Below are 18040 nucleotides of genomic sequence, written 5' to 3'. Positions count from 1 at the left end.
CTTCCCCGGTGCGGCGGCGGGTGGCGGCGGCTGGCTCCTCCGGCGTCTGGTTCTTCTTCTCCGGTAAGCACTGGCAGCTAGGGTTTCTTTGGTCAGGTGTGGGTGAGGTTATTTATACCCTTCGCCTTTTAATCTCGACCGTCCATCAAGATTAAATCTGGCCCGTTCGATCGCGATTTAATTGGGATTAAATATGGGTCGTTCATCGCGATGCAATCTGGGTCGTCCGTGCCTGATTGAATCTGTGCCGTCCGTGCACGTGAATCTGGGCCGTCCGATCGCGCACACGCAGATCGTCCACGTGGCCCGTTCCCTGGTCATCATTGCCTTGCCATGCGGCGCATTCTGGTTGGCCGAGGCTGCTGACGTGGCACAACTTTTCTAAATTTTGTTTTGACCCCCGGTTTCCGATTTTCTTTTCGAAAACACCCCCAGAATCCAAATTTTAATCATTTTTTCTCAAAATCAATTTCAATTAAATTCAAATAATATTTTTACCCAATTTTATCATTATTATTATTTTTATTTTCATCGAATTAAATTAAATTAAATTAAATAAAAAAATTAAATAAATAAATAAGAATAAAAATAAATAAATAAAATTTTTATTTTTATTCGGGTGTTACAGCATTGGATTGGGTGGTTAATTATTTCATAACAATCTAACTCTAATCATATTGAGTTAAATTGTCCTCTCTTTCTCACATAGAGGCTTTCTCAGAGAGAGTCTCCTTTGGCGTTCCCTCACGTAAATTTGACATCTTTTTCTCACATAGAGTCTCCTCTGCCCCTCCATCACTTAAATTTTGAGATAAAAGCAATAAAATGATTGTAAATTGTAGATTCTTTGATAAATATTGAATTCATAAAGATCTGGAAGATGAGTATTTTTTGCTGCTCAAAGAAATAGTATAATGCAGTTATGCTTGCGATTTTTATTATTCTGCTATCAAATCTTTTATGTTTATCACACTTTGTATTTGTTAGATATTGGCTCTTTTATTATTTATGTGTTTCTGATCTATAACTATTGCAGTTACTATGATCCGTATCGAGGTGTTATTGTATATTTTCGGCTAATTGATGGAGCTATAAAGAAAGGTGACCGAATTTATTTTATGGCCAGCGGAAAGGTATTTCAAATATTTTTGTTTACTCCTTCCAAATATGAATGTGATGCAGGATCTTCTAATTATTTTTACTGGTATAGGATTACTATCAAAATCATTATATTTTAGCTAGGGTTATATAGTTTTTAAGGTTTCATTTTTACTTAGTTTTAGTGTGGCACTTAGAGAGAAACTAAGCTTCTTATATATATATAAAAGAAGCGATATGTATAGCTTTACAAAGAGGGAAATTGATTATAGTAAATCAAAATCTGCATATCAGTAGGATTTTCTAATCGACACGTTCAATTTTAGGAATATTAGTTCCTTATGAAAAACTGGGAGATTTTCTAACACTTCCCTTAAGCTAGTGAATATGCATCTCTTGTTCCAAGCTTGGTGATAAATTTTTGGAACATTGCGCAGCTGAGTCCTTTGATTAGCATATTTTTGACCATCAACTAAGATGATGGAGTACAAATCAATGTATTATTCAACTTTTACGCTATGAAGTATCTATCTACTTAAATGTATTTCGTTTTGTTATATTGTACATGTCAAAGGAATTAACTCGCAATTAATTAGTCAGCAGATTTCATGCAATTAATCAACAAATATTATGCAGTTAATCAGCATATTTGTTACAATTATGGTAGCAGATTATATGCAATTAATCAGCAGATTTTAGATAATTATGATAACAAATTATGCAATTAATTAGGCATAAGATTTTATGTTTAATTTTATCACTTGTATAGTTTTAATAAGTTTAATTAGGACAGATTTGTTTAGTTAATTTAGGAGTAGAAAATTAACTTGTATATTTGTATATATAATGAGAATTCTTTTCTATGAAGGACACAAAAATTTTTCTACTCAAAATCTCTTAATTGTCATGGTATCAGAGCATAAGTTAAAATTTTTTAAGTGTTTTTTTCTTATTTCAAGCTTCAATGTTATTCTTGTTCTTAGTATAATCCCTTGTTCTTGTTTGTTCTTGATCAAGTTCTCTCAGTAATATGTCCACAGACAAGTATGAGTCCATCTTGATTCGTTTTAATGGCAAAAATTATTAAGTCTGGGTATTATACTTCAAATTATTCAAAAAAATTCTGCAACTACTATAATAAGCACGACCACGTCATTATGGAATATCCTATCCGCTCTCCTAAGAAATCTAAAATAGCATATACAACGTTTGTTGGTTCTTCTAGTACTGGTAATTTGTGAACATGGCATAAAGTGCTCTTGCTGCTGCTACTCCAGTTATAACTCTGAAATGATTCAACAAATGATAATCTCTATTTTCTTTGCCATAGGACTCTTAAGTAAATCTTTCTCAACATCATCCTCTTGGTACTTTGATTCTGCAGCTTCTAATCATATGATTAACAATACCAATTTTCTTACCAATGTAAAGAAATATTCTGAAAATCTCAAAATTTATATAGCTGATAGAAACCCTTTACCTATCACAGCCACTGGTGACATTTCTTTTTTTCTAACAAATATTTTTGTCTTTCATAATCTTACTAGTAATCTTGTTTCTATCGGTAAGTTGGTTAATGATAACTATAAAGTGGAATTTTCTAAATTTGGTTGTATTGTGCAGGATCAATAATTAGGAAAGACGATTGCAAGGGGGCCTAAAGTAGGAAGTTTTTTTCCTCTCCCATTTCCTTTATCTCCATGTTTCTCTCTGCCCATTGTCACTTCTAATTCTGCTCATGTTGATTATCGAGCATGACATAAACTTCTCGAACATCCAAACTCTAATGGACTCCATGTTTTATTAAATTCTAGTTTGTTTGGGAATGTAAACTCACCATCTTTTAGTGTTGTTCAATTTGATTGCAATTCTTGTAAAATTGACAAAAGTAAAACTTTACTATTTTCTACTCATACACCAAATGTAGTTCAACCTTTTGATTTGTGGGGTATGACACTAGTTACTTCTCATGCTAATTACAAGTATTTTGTCACTTCTATTGATGACTATAGTTGTTTCATATGGATCTATTTTCTTCATTTTAGGGACAAATTATTTTTTATTTTCAAGGTTTTCCATGCACAGATTCAAACCCAATTTTTTGCTAAAATTAAAATCTTTTGCTCTGACAATGGGGGTGAGTACATATTTCATTCTTTTCAGGAGTTCCTACAAACTAATGGAATAATTTCTCAACGATCTTGTCCGCGGAGAGAAAGAATCGTCATCTTCTTAATATTGTTTGCACTCTTCTACAAGAGTCTTTTATACCCTCTCGGTTTTGGTGTGAAGCTCTCTCCACTGCTATGCACCTTATCAACAAATTGCCCTCTCACTCACTGAACCATGCTCTCCTTTTACTCGATTATTTGGTCGCACTCCAAATTATTATAACCTTCGTACTTTTGGTTGTGTGTGTTTTGTACATCTTACTGCACATGAACGCACAAAACTACAGCTCAATTAGTTCAATGTGCATTTTTAGGATATTCATTACATCAGAAATATTTTATTTGTTATGATCCTAATCTGCGTCGTATTCGAATATTTAGAAATATGTCATTTTTTGAAAATCAGTATTTTTTTGCTATTCACCATGATCATATTTCTTCTTCATTTTCTATTTTGCCATGGTTTACTAATTCTTTTGCAGATCGTGTACCTTCTAAACCTCTCTTGGTGTATCAATGACGCATGCCCAAACATCATATCGGACTTTTAAACCTAACGGACCCCCTCCAACGGATTATTTGACGGTTAATTCTATTCTAACCGCCGCACCTGCTCCTCTTATATGCAGTACTCATGTTCATAGACCAATAGATAGGTATGGTTTTGCCCCTCCTTTTTTCTTAACAGCCACTTTGTCATCTATTTCCATTCCCTCAAATAAATAGGCAATGGAGCATGAGTGTTGGCAGGAAGCTATTGAAGCATAATTTCTGGCACTAGAAGAAAACCAAACTTGGAATGTTGTTTCATGTCCCCCATCTGTGAAACCCTTTAGAAGTAAGCTTGTGTTTTCCATAAAAATTCGATATGATGGATTCATAGACCGTTCCAAGGCTCGATTGATGGTTCTTGACAACAAGCAAGAGTATGGTTTAAATTATGATGAGATCTTTGCACCAATAGCAAAGATGACAATTGTGCGCACCATACTAGCCCTTACTGCATCTCAATCGCGGTCTTTACATCAAATGGATGTTAAGAACGCGTTCTTGCATGATGATCTAAAGGAAGAAGTTTACATAAAACTTCTACATGGTATGCCTACTCCCTCACCTAATATTGTTTGTAAAGTAAAACGCTCTTTATATGGCTTGAAGCAGGCACCGCGAGTATGATTTGAAAAGTTCAGATCTACTTTTCTTGGTTTTTCATTTACTCAAAGTCAGTATGATTTTTCACTTATTTTTCAAAGGACATCTAAGGGTTTAGTTGTACTTCTTGTTTATGTGAGTGATATAGTTATCACTGGTTCTAATAAGGAGAGAATTTCTTAAATTCAAAATTGTTGCACTCTTCTTTTCATATGAAAAACCTTGGGCAACTCACCTATTTCTTGGGGTTAGAGGTGCATCATTGACCTCAAGGTATTTTTTTGAATCAACAAAAGTATATTTAAAATCTAGTTAAATTAGCTGATCTCACAAACAGTATATTTGTTGACACTCCTATAAAATTTAATGACAAATATCGACGTGATGAAGGGAAACTTCTTGAGGATCCAACTTTATATCGGAAACTGGTTGGTAGTCTCATCTATTTAACCATTACCCGATCAGACATTTCTTATGCTGTCCACATCGTCAGTAAATTCATGCAAGCTCCTCAACATCTTCACCTATCAGCAGTCCGACGAATTATCAAGTATATCCGTGGCACTACTAGTCGTGAGTTATTCTTTCCTACTGGTTCTTCTCTTCAACTACAAGTTTATAGTGATGCTGATTGGGCAGGGTGTCCAGACACTAGAAAATTTACTACTGGATGGTGTATGTTTCTTGGTGATGCCCTTATCTCTTGTAAATGTAAGAAATATGATTCTGTATCTAATTCTTCCACCGAGGTAGAGTACCGAGCCATGTTTGCTGCATGCTCCGGGATCATTTGGCTGCGTGGTCTCCTTACGAAGTTCGGTTTCTCGCAAATTCAACATACTCCACTACACGCAAACAACACTAGTGTGATCCAAATCACTGCCAACCCTGTCTACCACGAAAGGATGAAGCACATATAAGTTGACTGTCATTCCATATGGGAGGCATATGACCAGTCAAGTTATTACTCTGCCACATATATCCACTATCTTACAGATTGCAGATCTTTTCACTAAATCTTTAACACGTCAGTGCCATAACTTTTTTGTTAGTAAATTGATACTTGTCGATTTACCAGCATCAATTTGAGGGGAGATGTCAAAGGGATTAATTGAGAATTAATTAACCAGCAGATTTTATGCAACTAATTAATAAATATTATGCAGTTAATCAGCAGATTTGTTATAATTATGACAATAGATTATATGCAATTAATTGGCATATATGCCAGTAGATTTTATACAATTAATTAGTAGATTTCAGATAATTATAACAGCAAATTATGCAATTAATTAGTCAACAGATTTGTTTAATTTTATGATTTGTATAGTTTTAATAGCTTTAATTATGACATATTTGTTTAGCTAATTTAAGGGTAGAAAATTAGTTTGTATATTTGTATATATAATGAGAATTTTCTTACATGGAGGACACAAAAATTTTTCTACTCAAAATTTCTTAAATTGTCAGCACAAGATTGTGAGCCATGTCAATGGAAAACTTGTTTCCGAAAGTAATATTAGTGGTCCTTCATCTGATCCTTAAATATTCTAAAATGATCTTTGGCTGCTATATTCACACACTCCCTATTCAGTTACTCTGAATCTGTGTTTGCACTTGATCTGCCAACCATATTTTGCTTCTTACTCATTTAGGTCGCAAAATTGTCTCCAGGAAAAATAGAATAGCCCATAGTAGATTCCTATCAATAGATGAGTCTGCATAACATGCATTGGTCTATGCCTTCAGGACTGATCTAGTGTTCCCCAATCTATTGAGGGTTCTCTATCTACTTTCCTTAACAGAGGCAGGAAGAAGAAGGAAATTAGTGCTTTGTTAGCGGAACCATCTTTGCTGGTCTGTAGATGTGTGATTGGAGCGTGATGCTAGGATACTTAAGGATCTTAATATCCATCCTTCTTTCTTTTCTGACCAATGACCTTCTCTAGTGCCTTGTGGCCTAAGGCTCACGGTTACTTCCGGATGTCTCTTTGGCTGTTTTGAAGGGACTCGATTGCTTTGCAATCTTGATATATTGCTTTCCAGTCTTTCTTTTTCTTTGTAGGAGGATTTCTTGTCTTCTGCATTTGTACTTTTTCTCTTCTCTCTAATACAAATTAATATTTTCATAAAAAGAATTCTTTGAAAGCTTTGGGATATGTGGATATTTGTATTAACTTTCCCATAATTTATCACTATATTGCAGGACTATTTTGCTGATGAAATTGGAGTTCTATCCCCAAATCAGATTCAAGTGGCTGAATTGTATGCGGGTGAGGTACATGATACATTCATATGTTGCTTTATATTTAGATGCTGCTTATTCTCTATTAACATGTTGACATAGATACATTTTAGACAGCAAGATTATCCTCTAAAAAGAAATTCCTTTCCTCAGTAATGGAAGACTGAGATGGTTTTTGGAATAATGGAATGATTTCATTTTTTCATTAGGTGTAAAAGAACTTAGTTTATCCACGGAGATAATGAGCGCAAATACTTGTGGACGAGTAGGTAAATTTTGTTAAAAAAAGAGATATTGACCACTCCAAATATGAATATCAAAGAACATAAGAGTAATTTATATGATTGGTGAAACTTAGGTTGACTCAAATTTCTCTCACTATTATGAGCAACCTGGCTGAGGCAACAGGTTTCCTAAATAAGCTTGTCAATTACCTATTCAGGTGTACGATTAGGGGGAAATCCTTAGATGTGAAGTGTTTTGGGATAGGATGGTTGAAAAGGTGCCTAGAAATTTAGATAGTTGTCAAGGAGACTTGTTTTTCTTGGGGAGTAAAGTCGCACTAATGTAGACACGTTTATCTAGTATTCTTATTACTAGTAATTGTTCCAAATACCAGTCGGAGTTATCGAGACATCAGAGTGGGTGATGAGAAAGTTCTCATGGGCAAGGCCAAGAGAGGAGACCGGGAATCATTCATGTAATTGGAAATGTGTTGTCGGTCCAGATTCTTTAGTTTTGGGCATTAGGAATATGAATCATGGAATTTGTCACTATTGGTTAAATAGTTATAGTGTTTTCTGCGGGAACCCACTTTAGTGTGGCATTGAGTGATTAAAAGCATTGATGGGACAATGGAATTGATGGGATATAGTCTCTGGAGTTCCATAAAACAAGCCCCATGGAAGCTCATTTCTAGTTTGTTACACCTTTTCTCTCCCCTTATGCGATATAAATTCGGAGATGGACATAAGGTTTTGTTCGAGGATCATTGAAGGGCGACCATCTTCTATCTTCCAATTTCCCCGCATGTTTAATGTCTCTCCTGTTGTCATAATACATAATATCACTCAATTTATGAGCCAAACCAATTGTACTACAACCTGGAACTTACATTTTTTTAAAAATTTTGATGATAGAGACACTGATGAACTTATTAACTTATTGAGATTACCATAACATGTCCAGTTTTTCCAACAGGCGGATAATTGGATATGGACTTTGGAACCTCTGGCATTTATACTTACAAATCATTTTTTGATCATATCAATCTGTACTCTGACTGTTATCATAGCCATTTCACCAATGTTTTTGACAAATTAAACCCTTCTAAATCTGCTGAAAATCAATGAGCTTTTGCTGGTTTGGAGGCCTAAATGAGTTCATCTTTGAACATCTGTGTAATGTGCCAAAAAGGAGAGGAAACACAAATCACCTGTTCCTTCAGCATGAAGTGACTTGGAAGTTATGGATACATGTATTTGATTCATTTGGTTTAAATTGGATAACACTTTCTCCTCAAGAGTGTATATGAATTCTAACTTGTATGGCTTAGGGGCGAGGGAAAAAGCTAAACCTCTATTATAAGGAGCTCTATTTGCAGGTTTATGGATGATATGATTGGAAATTATCAGGTCTCCAAAGATAAATCGCTCTCATTTGAAATTCTTTGGGAGAAGATGATGTTTTTGGCTTCCCTATGGGCAAAAGCTCATGGAAAATTTTCAGATATCTTCATTTCTCTACTTCATGCTACATAATTAATCGAATGCTACCTTCTATTTTTTTAAAGTCAAGTTCCTGTTCTGTTCTTTTTTTAATATAACTTTAATTCTCTTGCCTTTTGTTTATTTGGTTGTATTCGTCTTGTTAAGCAATTACTGTTTGGAGGAGACAAGGTAGATCTTAAAGCTTTTAAGATTTCTTTTTCCTCCGCTCTTTTTGTTTTTAGAAAGGTTGTTCATTTTGTGGTCCTAAGTTCATCAGTTTTTTACATTTGCCAATGTCATATATATATATAAATATATATACATATATATATTTTTTTGGTACTCCTATCTTCTTTGACTTATATAACACCATGGACTTTCGTCAGTGTCTTTACTGTCTTTTTCAACTTTTGACATTCGTGTGAAAATATGAACCCAAGATATTTTTGCTGGTCTTCACCAAAATCTTTTGTATTTGAGGAATTCTGTCCATCAATTTATTTTAGAAATAAAAGAATTATATTAACAATTCATCAAGTAGCCATTAGAATATCAAAAGAAGGAAGAGGGAGAGGAAAAAGGAAAAAGAAACACTTTAGATGAAGCTGTGGTATCTTTCTTCATATCCTACATGATTATCATATGTATTTCAAATGATATTATTTCCTTCATTCCTTATAATTCAACTTGACTTCATTTTCTCTTTCTTTAACTTCCAGGTAGGCTACCTATCTGCATCAATAAGATCTGTTGCGGATGCTAGAGTGGGTGACACTATTACTCACTATGGAAGAAGGGCTGAAAACTCGCTACCTGGATATGAAGAAGCCACTCCAATGGTCTTCTGTGGCCTATTTCCTGTTGATGCAGACCAGTATTATATCTTTGTTGTCTTCTGCTTTCTTAATCCCAGAATGAATCGCTGTGGACACTGATATCTTTTATAACTTTTACTCTATGTTTTTCAATGGCAGGTTTCCTGAGCTACGTGATGCGTTGGAGAAACTGCAACTAAATGATGCTGCCTTGAAGGTAAGCAATGAAAAGGGCCAAAATGCTGCATATAGGGTGCAGTTGGATTCCAGAATAATGGTCCTTTGCATATAGGGTACAATGGCATATAGGGTGCATATAGGATAAATATTTCTGTAGGGTGCAGTTGGATTCCAGAATAATGGTCCTTTGCATATAGGGTACAGTTGCATATATGGTGCATATGTGGGTGTTCATCTTACATTTCATATAGTGAATGTGAGTTTGCTGTTTTCCCTGTCATGAGTTGCCTTCGCTTGTCCTACTATCTTTGTTTCCCAATGAACTTTTTAATACTTCCGCTTAAAATAATTTGTCACTTTTTAATACTTCTCTGAGTTCGCTTAAAATAATTTGTCACATTTTGCTTAAAATAATTGTGTTTCTTTTTATTGTTTATGAGAAGCTGTATATATAGGGTTGTAATATTCAATGAAATACACAATATTCTATTTTTCCACATGGTATCAAAGCATTAGAGAAAAAACCCTAGCTCTCTTTTATAAACCTTAATCGGCCTTTAAGTGAACTCAGAGAAGTCACATATACCTATCCATATAACATCCATCTCTTGTTCTTTAATCTGTTGCTATTATAATTTGCCTATTTGCTCAACTGTTCCTTGAGCTTTTCCTTTTTCTTTTGTACAGATCTAGTTTTTGTCTTGGCCCTTCATTTTGTAGAGACATGTCAAAATTTTCCTTTCTTGTCACCTCATATGTGAACCTTTTACTTTTTCAGAGTTTGGTCATTACTTCAAGTTTCTTTTTTTTCTTTTTCAATGACGGTCTTGTAAAATAAGTTTGCTTAGTGAGAAATACCAAGCTTTCATGTTGATTACATCATAATACACTTCATGTTCGTAAGACTTACTAGGAAGTGTATATTAAGTGTAATTAATTGTGTTTCCTTTTATTGTTTATGAGAAGCTGTATATATAGAGTTGTAATATTTAATGAAATACACAATATTCTATTTTTCCACATGGTATCAAAGCATTAGAGAAAAAACCCTAGCTCTCTTTTATAAACCTTAATCAGCCTTTATTATTGAAATGAGAAAAAACCTTAAGGAGGATAGCCTTCATAGACGACCACCACCACAACAGCAGCCGGCCACCACAAACCGGCCACCATCCACCAAAATGGGGCCGCTACCCACCAAGACTGGCCTCCATCTTCAGGAGCCATACCTCCAGTCTTGCCTCTAGCTGCACTACAAGATCCAACAGCTGCACCACCTTCTGCTTTGTCGCACACAGCAGTTGCACCACCTTCTACTCTGCCACATGTAGTCTTTTCTAGTCAGCTTTCTAGATGCAACTTTGTAAGTAGCCACGCAGCTGCCCTGCTCCAGCTACGCGTTTACCCTGCTTGCATCTGTATAGCCTGGTGGGTTTTGTTTTTTCTTATCAAATCGACCTTAACTGCTCAGAAAACTTTAGATCATTTCAGATGTTACATTTTATGTTACCGGCACAAACCTTAACATGACGAATCCACAACAATCCAATGGACAAATTTAACATATTCAAACTGTCTACCGCCTGAGTGGAAAGAATTCCCTAAATAGGTTACAATTAATCCGGACAATTCTCAAAGGAAAAGGAGAACTTGGTCATATTCTGGCCAAGGAACCTAAGCCGGGAGACCCACAATTTGATACTGTTCCTTAATAATAAGGCCTGTTACCCTTTGGGTTTCTGACACCTTCTAGTGTCATTTCTTCCTAGGTCGGGAACTCTGTTCGGTGGATTCGACCTCGCTATTTGATACGTCGTAATGATTAGAGTAGTTTGGAGTATTGTTACGTTGTAATTACTTTTTTTCATTTCCTAAAAAATCATCAGTACTTGCCTGCTTTTTGCACTCCTCTAGTTTAGATTTGTCTTTAGCGAGTATTACGTCACTTGTGGATGATGACAATCTTATTTATTTTCTCCTAAATAAGATATGTTCCCAGAAAATGTATATTCCCGATTTCACTACAAAAAGTTGGGGATTAGCAAGGCCTACCATAAAGTGCTTCATAAGGAGCCATACCGATACTAGAGTGATAACTATTTTGTAGGCAAATTCTGCCAGTGGTAAATGCCTGTACCAGTTACCACTAAAATGAAATACACAAGTCCTTAACATATCCACCAGTGTCTAAATGGTTCTTTTAGACTAAGCATCAGTTTATGGATGGTACGCAGTGCTAAAGGAGGACTGGTACCTAGAGCTTCTTAAAAACTTGTACAAAATCAGGAGGTGAAGCGAGGGCCCCTGCTGGAAATAATGGAAATTGAAATACCATGGAGTCTGATGATCTCCTGAATATACAACCCAATCAACTTGCCAACTGAATTAGTTGTCTTTATTGTCAAGAAATGAGCCGATTAGGCCAATCTGTCAACTATGACCCATATTGCATTGTGTGCAAATCAAGTCTCTAGCAAACTTGTGACAAAGTCAATTGTCACATGTTCCCATTTTGATTTAGGGATAGGAAGGCACTGTAAAAGACCACTAGGTCTCTGATGTTCCACCTTAACCTGTTGACAAGTAAGGCATCTGAAGATAAAATCAACTATGTTGCGCTTCATGACGGGTCACTAGAAACGGAGCCTCAAATCCTGGTAAATTTTAGTGGTACCATGATGGATAATCAATTTGGAGGTATGAGCTTCATTCACAATATCCAGTTTGAGTTCCAAGTCATTAGACACCCACAAACGGTCTCAAAACCTAAGAGTTTTGTCAATAGACATTCTAAAGTCAGACTGATCCCTTGTTTTCAATTTCTCCTTCTACTTCTCCACATTGGGATTTATAGATTTGGCTTCCTGGATTCTACGAATGAGAGTGGGTTAGATCTAAATCTAAGCAAGATAGACGCCTTCACCATAATGATTCAATTAGAGGTTCTGATTTACCTCAAGCATTCTCAATTTCAAAATCTTCATTTTGGCTAATAGTGTTGAGTTCTTCCTGCTAAAAGCATCGACAACTACAATACCCTTACCGGGCTGGTATAGGATTTGGCAATCGTTGTCCTTTAAGAGATTCATCCAGCGTCTCTATATCATATTGAGTTCCTTTTGAGTGAATAAGTATTTTAAACTCTTGTGATCAATGTAGATTTCATAAGTTTTGTCCTACAAGTAATGATGCCAAATCTAAAGTACAAAAACAATGGTTGCCAATTCAAGATCATGGCAGCATAGTTCTGTTCATGGGATTTTAACTGCCTTGAACCATAGGCTACTACTCTACCTTGTTGTATTAACATGCATCCCAGACCAAGGTGTAATGCATCACAGTTAATCTGAAATCCACTGGTTTTATCGGGAACAACTAATACCAGAGCAGAGGTGATGCAAAACCTAAGATCAACTAATGTAACCTCACAACTAATCTAGTTATTTATAACGGTTAACTATTAAGCTGCATATTTCGATCACAGAACGTGGGGATAAAATAGCTGTTGCGGCGGAATCGGTCAACAAGCAGTTGCTGCACTATCTCATTTTCTCCATTATCTTTAGTTGCTTAAAAGTAGGAGTTTGCGGTTGTATTTTTATGTTTTTAAACCATTCCCAAGCAGTAAGGAAGGCAGACAATTATTGAATCTAAAATCTTGTGGTTTATTCTCACCCGAAGAGAATTTCTTTATTAATTTACTTTAGCTTCTGACTGGGACCTATCATTAACTCTAAAATTTAATGCCATTAGAGACAAATGACACTTGTATGTTCGTACCCATTACTAAGAAGGTTTAGGTAGTTGTCAGAAAAACTTATTTCAGAGGAACATATGTGGCTCAGGTCTACGACCTGACAATCAAAACTTGGTCTACAAAGTAAGGAAGCAAACTAATAACAGGATATGCTAATATATAAAAAAAGTGGTGGTAGAAACTATATCAGTACCACTGCCTTACTATGGATTGCAGAAAAGATGCAGTCCGTCTAAAGAAGCTTGTGGAGAAGGATCACGCATATCAATTCCTGGCTGGCCTCAATCCAAATTTTACCAGGTAAGAGTTCAAATATCAGGTAAAGAAGACATGCCCTCACTAGTGCAGGTATTTCATTGTGATTGCAGAAGAAAACAAAAGGGGGGTAATGCTAGAACCCCTCTCCACTAAAAGTTCAACGATGACAACTAAAAACATCAAACCATGCCAACAAGTGAGGAAGTCAAGTCACAATGAAATCCGAGCAACTGGTGGAGAGAAAGTTCATGCACAGATCCGATGATATATAATTGCAAGCAGTATATTGGATATTTCACGACTTGAAAGAGACACCAAGAGAAGGTATCGTGTTCAAAAGAAATCAGAAGTTACTTCTTAACATCAGTAGTTGACAGGAGGTCCATCACTAGTTATTATACCTTCCTTATTGGGTATCTGGTCACGTGGAAAGAAAAAACAGAATGTGGTAATTCAATCTAGTCCAGAGCCTGAATTCCGGGTAATAGCTCAAGGGGTATGTGAGCTTCTATGGTTGAAGATGATCCTCAAAGATTTAAGAATTGAATGGGACAGGCTTATGGGACTCTATTGTCACGATAAATCGGTGTTTAGTATTACTCTCAATCTACTATAACATGACAGGAGCAAACACATTCAAGTTGACAGATATTTCATCAAGAAAAATTGGATAATGGTTTAATATGTACACCATAGATGTCCACCATCTTGCGACTTGCTGATGTTGACCAAAGGATTGAGTAATCCTAGATTTCATACGATTATTGCCGAGGTGAGAATGGATAAATCTAGTCACTAGCTTGGGGGGAAGTGTTGAGAAGTGTATATTAAGTATAATTAGGGTAAAAGATATATTAACAATATACCTACACGTGTAATTAATTATGTGTTTCCTTTTATTGTTCATGCGAACTTGTATGCATAAGGCTCTAATATTCAGTGAAGTATATATCATTCTATTCTTCCACAAGCCTGTCGCTTACTATGACATCACAGCCAGTATGTAAGGTCTAGGGGATAGTTCAGTTGGCAATTATAAGAAATCTACTGATATTTGAGACACTGTTGTTACTTGTGGGAGTCTCAATGATAATATTCCATACTAATTTGTTGATTTGCACTTTGAACGAAATGTTGGATCACATTTAGAGAGAAAAAAGTGTTTGCATTTGAAGAAGTGCCTTCTTTTATAGTAATCATTGCTATACCATACACACTTATTTAATGTCCGATATGCTCAAAACTCAATTTAATGTGAGTTTTCTGAAACATACCAAAATAACTTTGGAATCAGTTTGTACAGTTGAAGAACCAGTCTGGAAAGTAGGAAGTGGTCAACCAGATTGATCAAAGTAACTCCAACTGGTTGAAACAGCTTGAATCTGCTCAATACAGAGAAGCCCATTATCTTCTTCTTATTCGCTTGACTTGTATGTTGTCCATGTTCCGGTTTTGACATCCTCTAGTTATGTCGGTGTCTAGATCGGTGGTGTTGAAATTGACATTAGCAAAAAGGTGAGTTTAGACAAGGTAGTTTAAAGTTCAAGTGGAAATTATGGTGATTTCAGGTGAATTTAGCGGCTGAAATTTTGTGGGTGCAATCGGCAGCGTTATCTGAACTTGTTAGCAGTTGTAGTGCAGCCACCCTTTCAATGGTGGTTGGAGCTGTTGGTGGAAGCTGGCAATGTTAGGGAGAGTTGTTTGAAATTTTGTGTTTCTCTGTGCTTCTTTTGTCCTTCTTTTTCTTTTGTTTCTTTTTTTCAAAAGGTGGTGATAGGAACTTTTTTGCAGTAGAAGTACAACTAATCAATCATGATGCATTAAACTCTAAAAGCTGATACCATCTGATGCATGATCGAAAAATAAATTAATTTATTTGATCTCGTTCAAGCTTGCAAAAGGTGTTTTAATAATGTCCAAGCTAGACGAGTAACTCAGAGTCAACTAGGTTTCACTGGAATCCACTAGGAAAATAAGAATTATAGGAACGCATTGAGAAGACAATTATTTCAAGCTTGTGAAAGTGTTTTCATGACGTCCACACTAGACGAGTAGCCTAGAATCAATTGGGTTTCACTGGAATCCACCAGGAAGAGAAGAATTATAGGAACACATCAAGAAGACAATTATTTATTGAGGAATGATATAGAATTTATTGAAAATAGAATCTCCTTTATAACTCATATATTTGCTGATATCTTTACAGTTTGAGCCTGAGACCTCAAGTGCCATGGGTTTTGGTTTTAGATGTGGATTTTTGGGGCTTCTCCATATGGAAATTGTTCAGGTTTGAATTTTTCTTTATTTCTTTGTCTTAATGATCCACAGTCTCATTTCTTCAGTGACATGGATACTGGGGAGTTAAGGAAATTTTGTTTTCGGTGGCTTAACCATATTTTCGCTTGACAGGAAAGACTTGAGAGGGAGTATAATCTAAACCTGATAACTACTGCTCCTAGTGTCGTGTACAGAGTGAACTGTCTTGATGGTGAATCTGTAAGTTCCTCTCCACCCTGCACCTATTGAAATTAGTTTTGTTCTTTCTAGAATTAAATAGTTATGCTCTTAATTTGTTTTCATATTTCTATCATTTACTTAAACCTAATAAATAGAATTGGTCTCTAGATTCTAACGTACATTATTTTGCTGATTCCTTTTCGAATTTTGACTCAGCCCCACTTTAGTTATTTGGTTTTTTACCATTTCTTTTTGGAAGGTAAAAGTTCTCCAACTTTATTTGAACTGCAGTACTTCATAGGATTAGCATAAATGATTTCAGTAAGATGTAACAGTTGAGTAGACTTATTTCCTTTAACATTTGTTTGTTGCATTTTTGGGTGTTAGTGACTAATAGCCATTGGCTTTAAAGTTTGAAGTTGGCTTTGTAGCTTAGTAAGCTGTTTGGTTTTTTTTTTTTTTGAAAGGGGCTAGGGGTTGGGTTTTGCCCTCTTGCTACTATTGAGATGTTTCTCTCTGCGTATTTGAGGGGTTATATAATAGAGATTGGAGTTTTTTCAAGAGGGCATTTTTTGCAGGGTGCTGGCTTATGTTTGGTTTATTCTTTGTATATTGTGTGAAAGAACTAGGAGGCAATGTTTTTTTAACATTCATCCCTTTTCTTTTTCTTTTCTTTTTTCTTTTCTTTTATCTCGTATCAATTGTAGGAGGAGATTTTGTCCTCTCTCTTTTCATTCTCTTTTTGTCTTTTTCCCCTATAAAAAAGATACTTTTGTTTTGAAAGAACTCTTATATGACTTTCTGGTGCTGTGCATGCTTTTTTGCTTAACAACGTAATTTTGTGTTTATCTTACTGCAACTTAAATATATTATTTTCTTGAAGGTTGATTGCTCTAATCCCTGTTTGCTGCCTGAACCTGGACAAAGGAGGTCGATAGAAGAACCATTTGTTAAGGTTATTTCTCATACAGTAACTTGTTCCCCAATCATTTTATTCATAGTTATACCAACCTATTGGGTTGTTAGGGATGAGTCATGAATTATCTTCTGTTAAAGCTTGTAGAACTATTGTTGTTATTATTATTATTATTTTTTTTATAGATTGAGATGCTTACGCCAAAAGATTACATTGGTTCACTCATGGAGCTTGCTCAAGATAGAAGAGGAGAATTTATAGAAATGAAATTTATTACTGAGAATAGAGCTTCTATCACTTATGCATTACCCCTTGCAGAGGTAACCACTAGCTTTTCCTTCTTTTACTTTCCTTTATTCACAAGCTTGAAGCCCTCTTCCTGTAGGCTGTGTTGGCTTCTCTTTTATTTATTAGTTAGATTCGGAATATTCATTTCACAGATGGTAGGTGATTTCTTTGACCAATTGAAATCAAGAAGTAAGGGCTATGCTAGCATGGAATACACTTTTATTGGGTGAGTGCACATAAAATTTTCATACATAACTTTGTTTTCACCATTGTTCTGTAATTTTGCTATCTAAACATAGATTATTGTTTCCAATGGCCAGCTGAATGATTGAGTCTGCTCCATCTATTATGGACAAATAAAATTTTTCTGCTTTGCAAATTATGATTTTCCATCGAAGCAGGGGCTTCTTCTCTTAGTATTAAGTGCTAGTAATTTCCTCCACTTGATATTGAAAAACAAATAATAGAAATAATACCCTTTGTCCATGATTAGCACAGGAACTAGAAACCCAAGGAACTCAATGCTTCAATGCCTAGGACATAGCCATGTGTCAGGTATTAATGGTAAAAAAGGAAAATAACAAAAAAGAAGTTAAGTTAGTCTTTTATGTAACATTTAGGGTTAGGGTTAATTAACCCTAATCATCTCTTCATTTTCGCAGCCACCATCTCATCCCGCGGCTGCCGCTGCACACTTAATGGCCGCATGATTCCGGCCCTGATATTGCTTGCTTTATTGTTTTAAGGCTTATAAAGGGCTCTCTTTCATGGTTTGTAAGGACAACGGATAAAGTAATAAAATTAACTATCTATTTCTCTTCTGGACTTCGGTCTTCTCTTCTTCTTCTCCTTTTCTTCTTCCTCTTTTCTTCTTCATTTACTTCAAATCTGACAGTCATGTCAAAGGCTTCTGACACCATGCTAGAATCGCACAATGGAAGATATTTTATATCATAATTCAAATAATTTGATCAATCGTTTTAGTAAATAATAA

At 35.4% G+C, this 18040-nt stretch overlaps 1 protein-coding gene across 5 annotated transcripts in view; it reads left to right on the top strand.

Annotated features, from left to right (window-relative positions):
- LOC110816580 (Small GTP-binding protein) overlaps positions 1-18040 on the top strand; it is a 35250-nt gene that overhangs the window by 10804 nt on the left and 6406 nt on the right. For all 5 annotated transcript variants that reach the window (XM_088222634.1, XM_088222635.1, XM_088222638.1 and 2 more), the window contains 9 exons: positions 1037-1133; positions 6628-6699; positions 9095-9249; positions 9350-9407; positions 15592-15672; positions 15795-15881; positions 16726-16797; positions 16944-17078; positions 17199-17272. In XM_088222634.1, the coding sequence (XP_088078760.1) occupies positions 1037-1133; positions 6628-6699; positions 9095-9249; positions 9350-9407; positions 15592-15672; positions 15795-15881; positions 16726-16797; positions 16944-17078; positions 17199-17272 (831 nt within the window). The remainder of the gene's footprint in view (positions 1-1036; positions 1134-6627; positions 6700-9094; positions 9250-9349; positions 9408-15591; positions 15673-15794; positions 15882-16725; positions 16798-16943; positions 17079-17198; positions 17273-18040) is intronic.

This window comes from Carica papaya, chromosome 6 (genome assembly GCF_054855325.1).
Source record: "Carica papaya isolate Zhongbai chromosome 6, ASM5485532v1, whole genome shotgun sequence".
NCBI classification, from domain to species: domain Eukaryota; kingdom Viridiplantae; phylum Streptophyta; class Magnoliopsida; order Brassicales; family Caricaceae; genus Carica; species Carica papaya.
The sequence above is the reverse complement of the archived record's forward strand: the minus strand, read 5'-3'. Positions and strand labels throughout refer to the sequence as shown.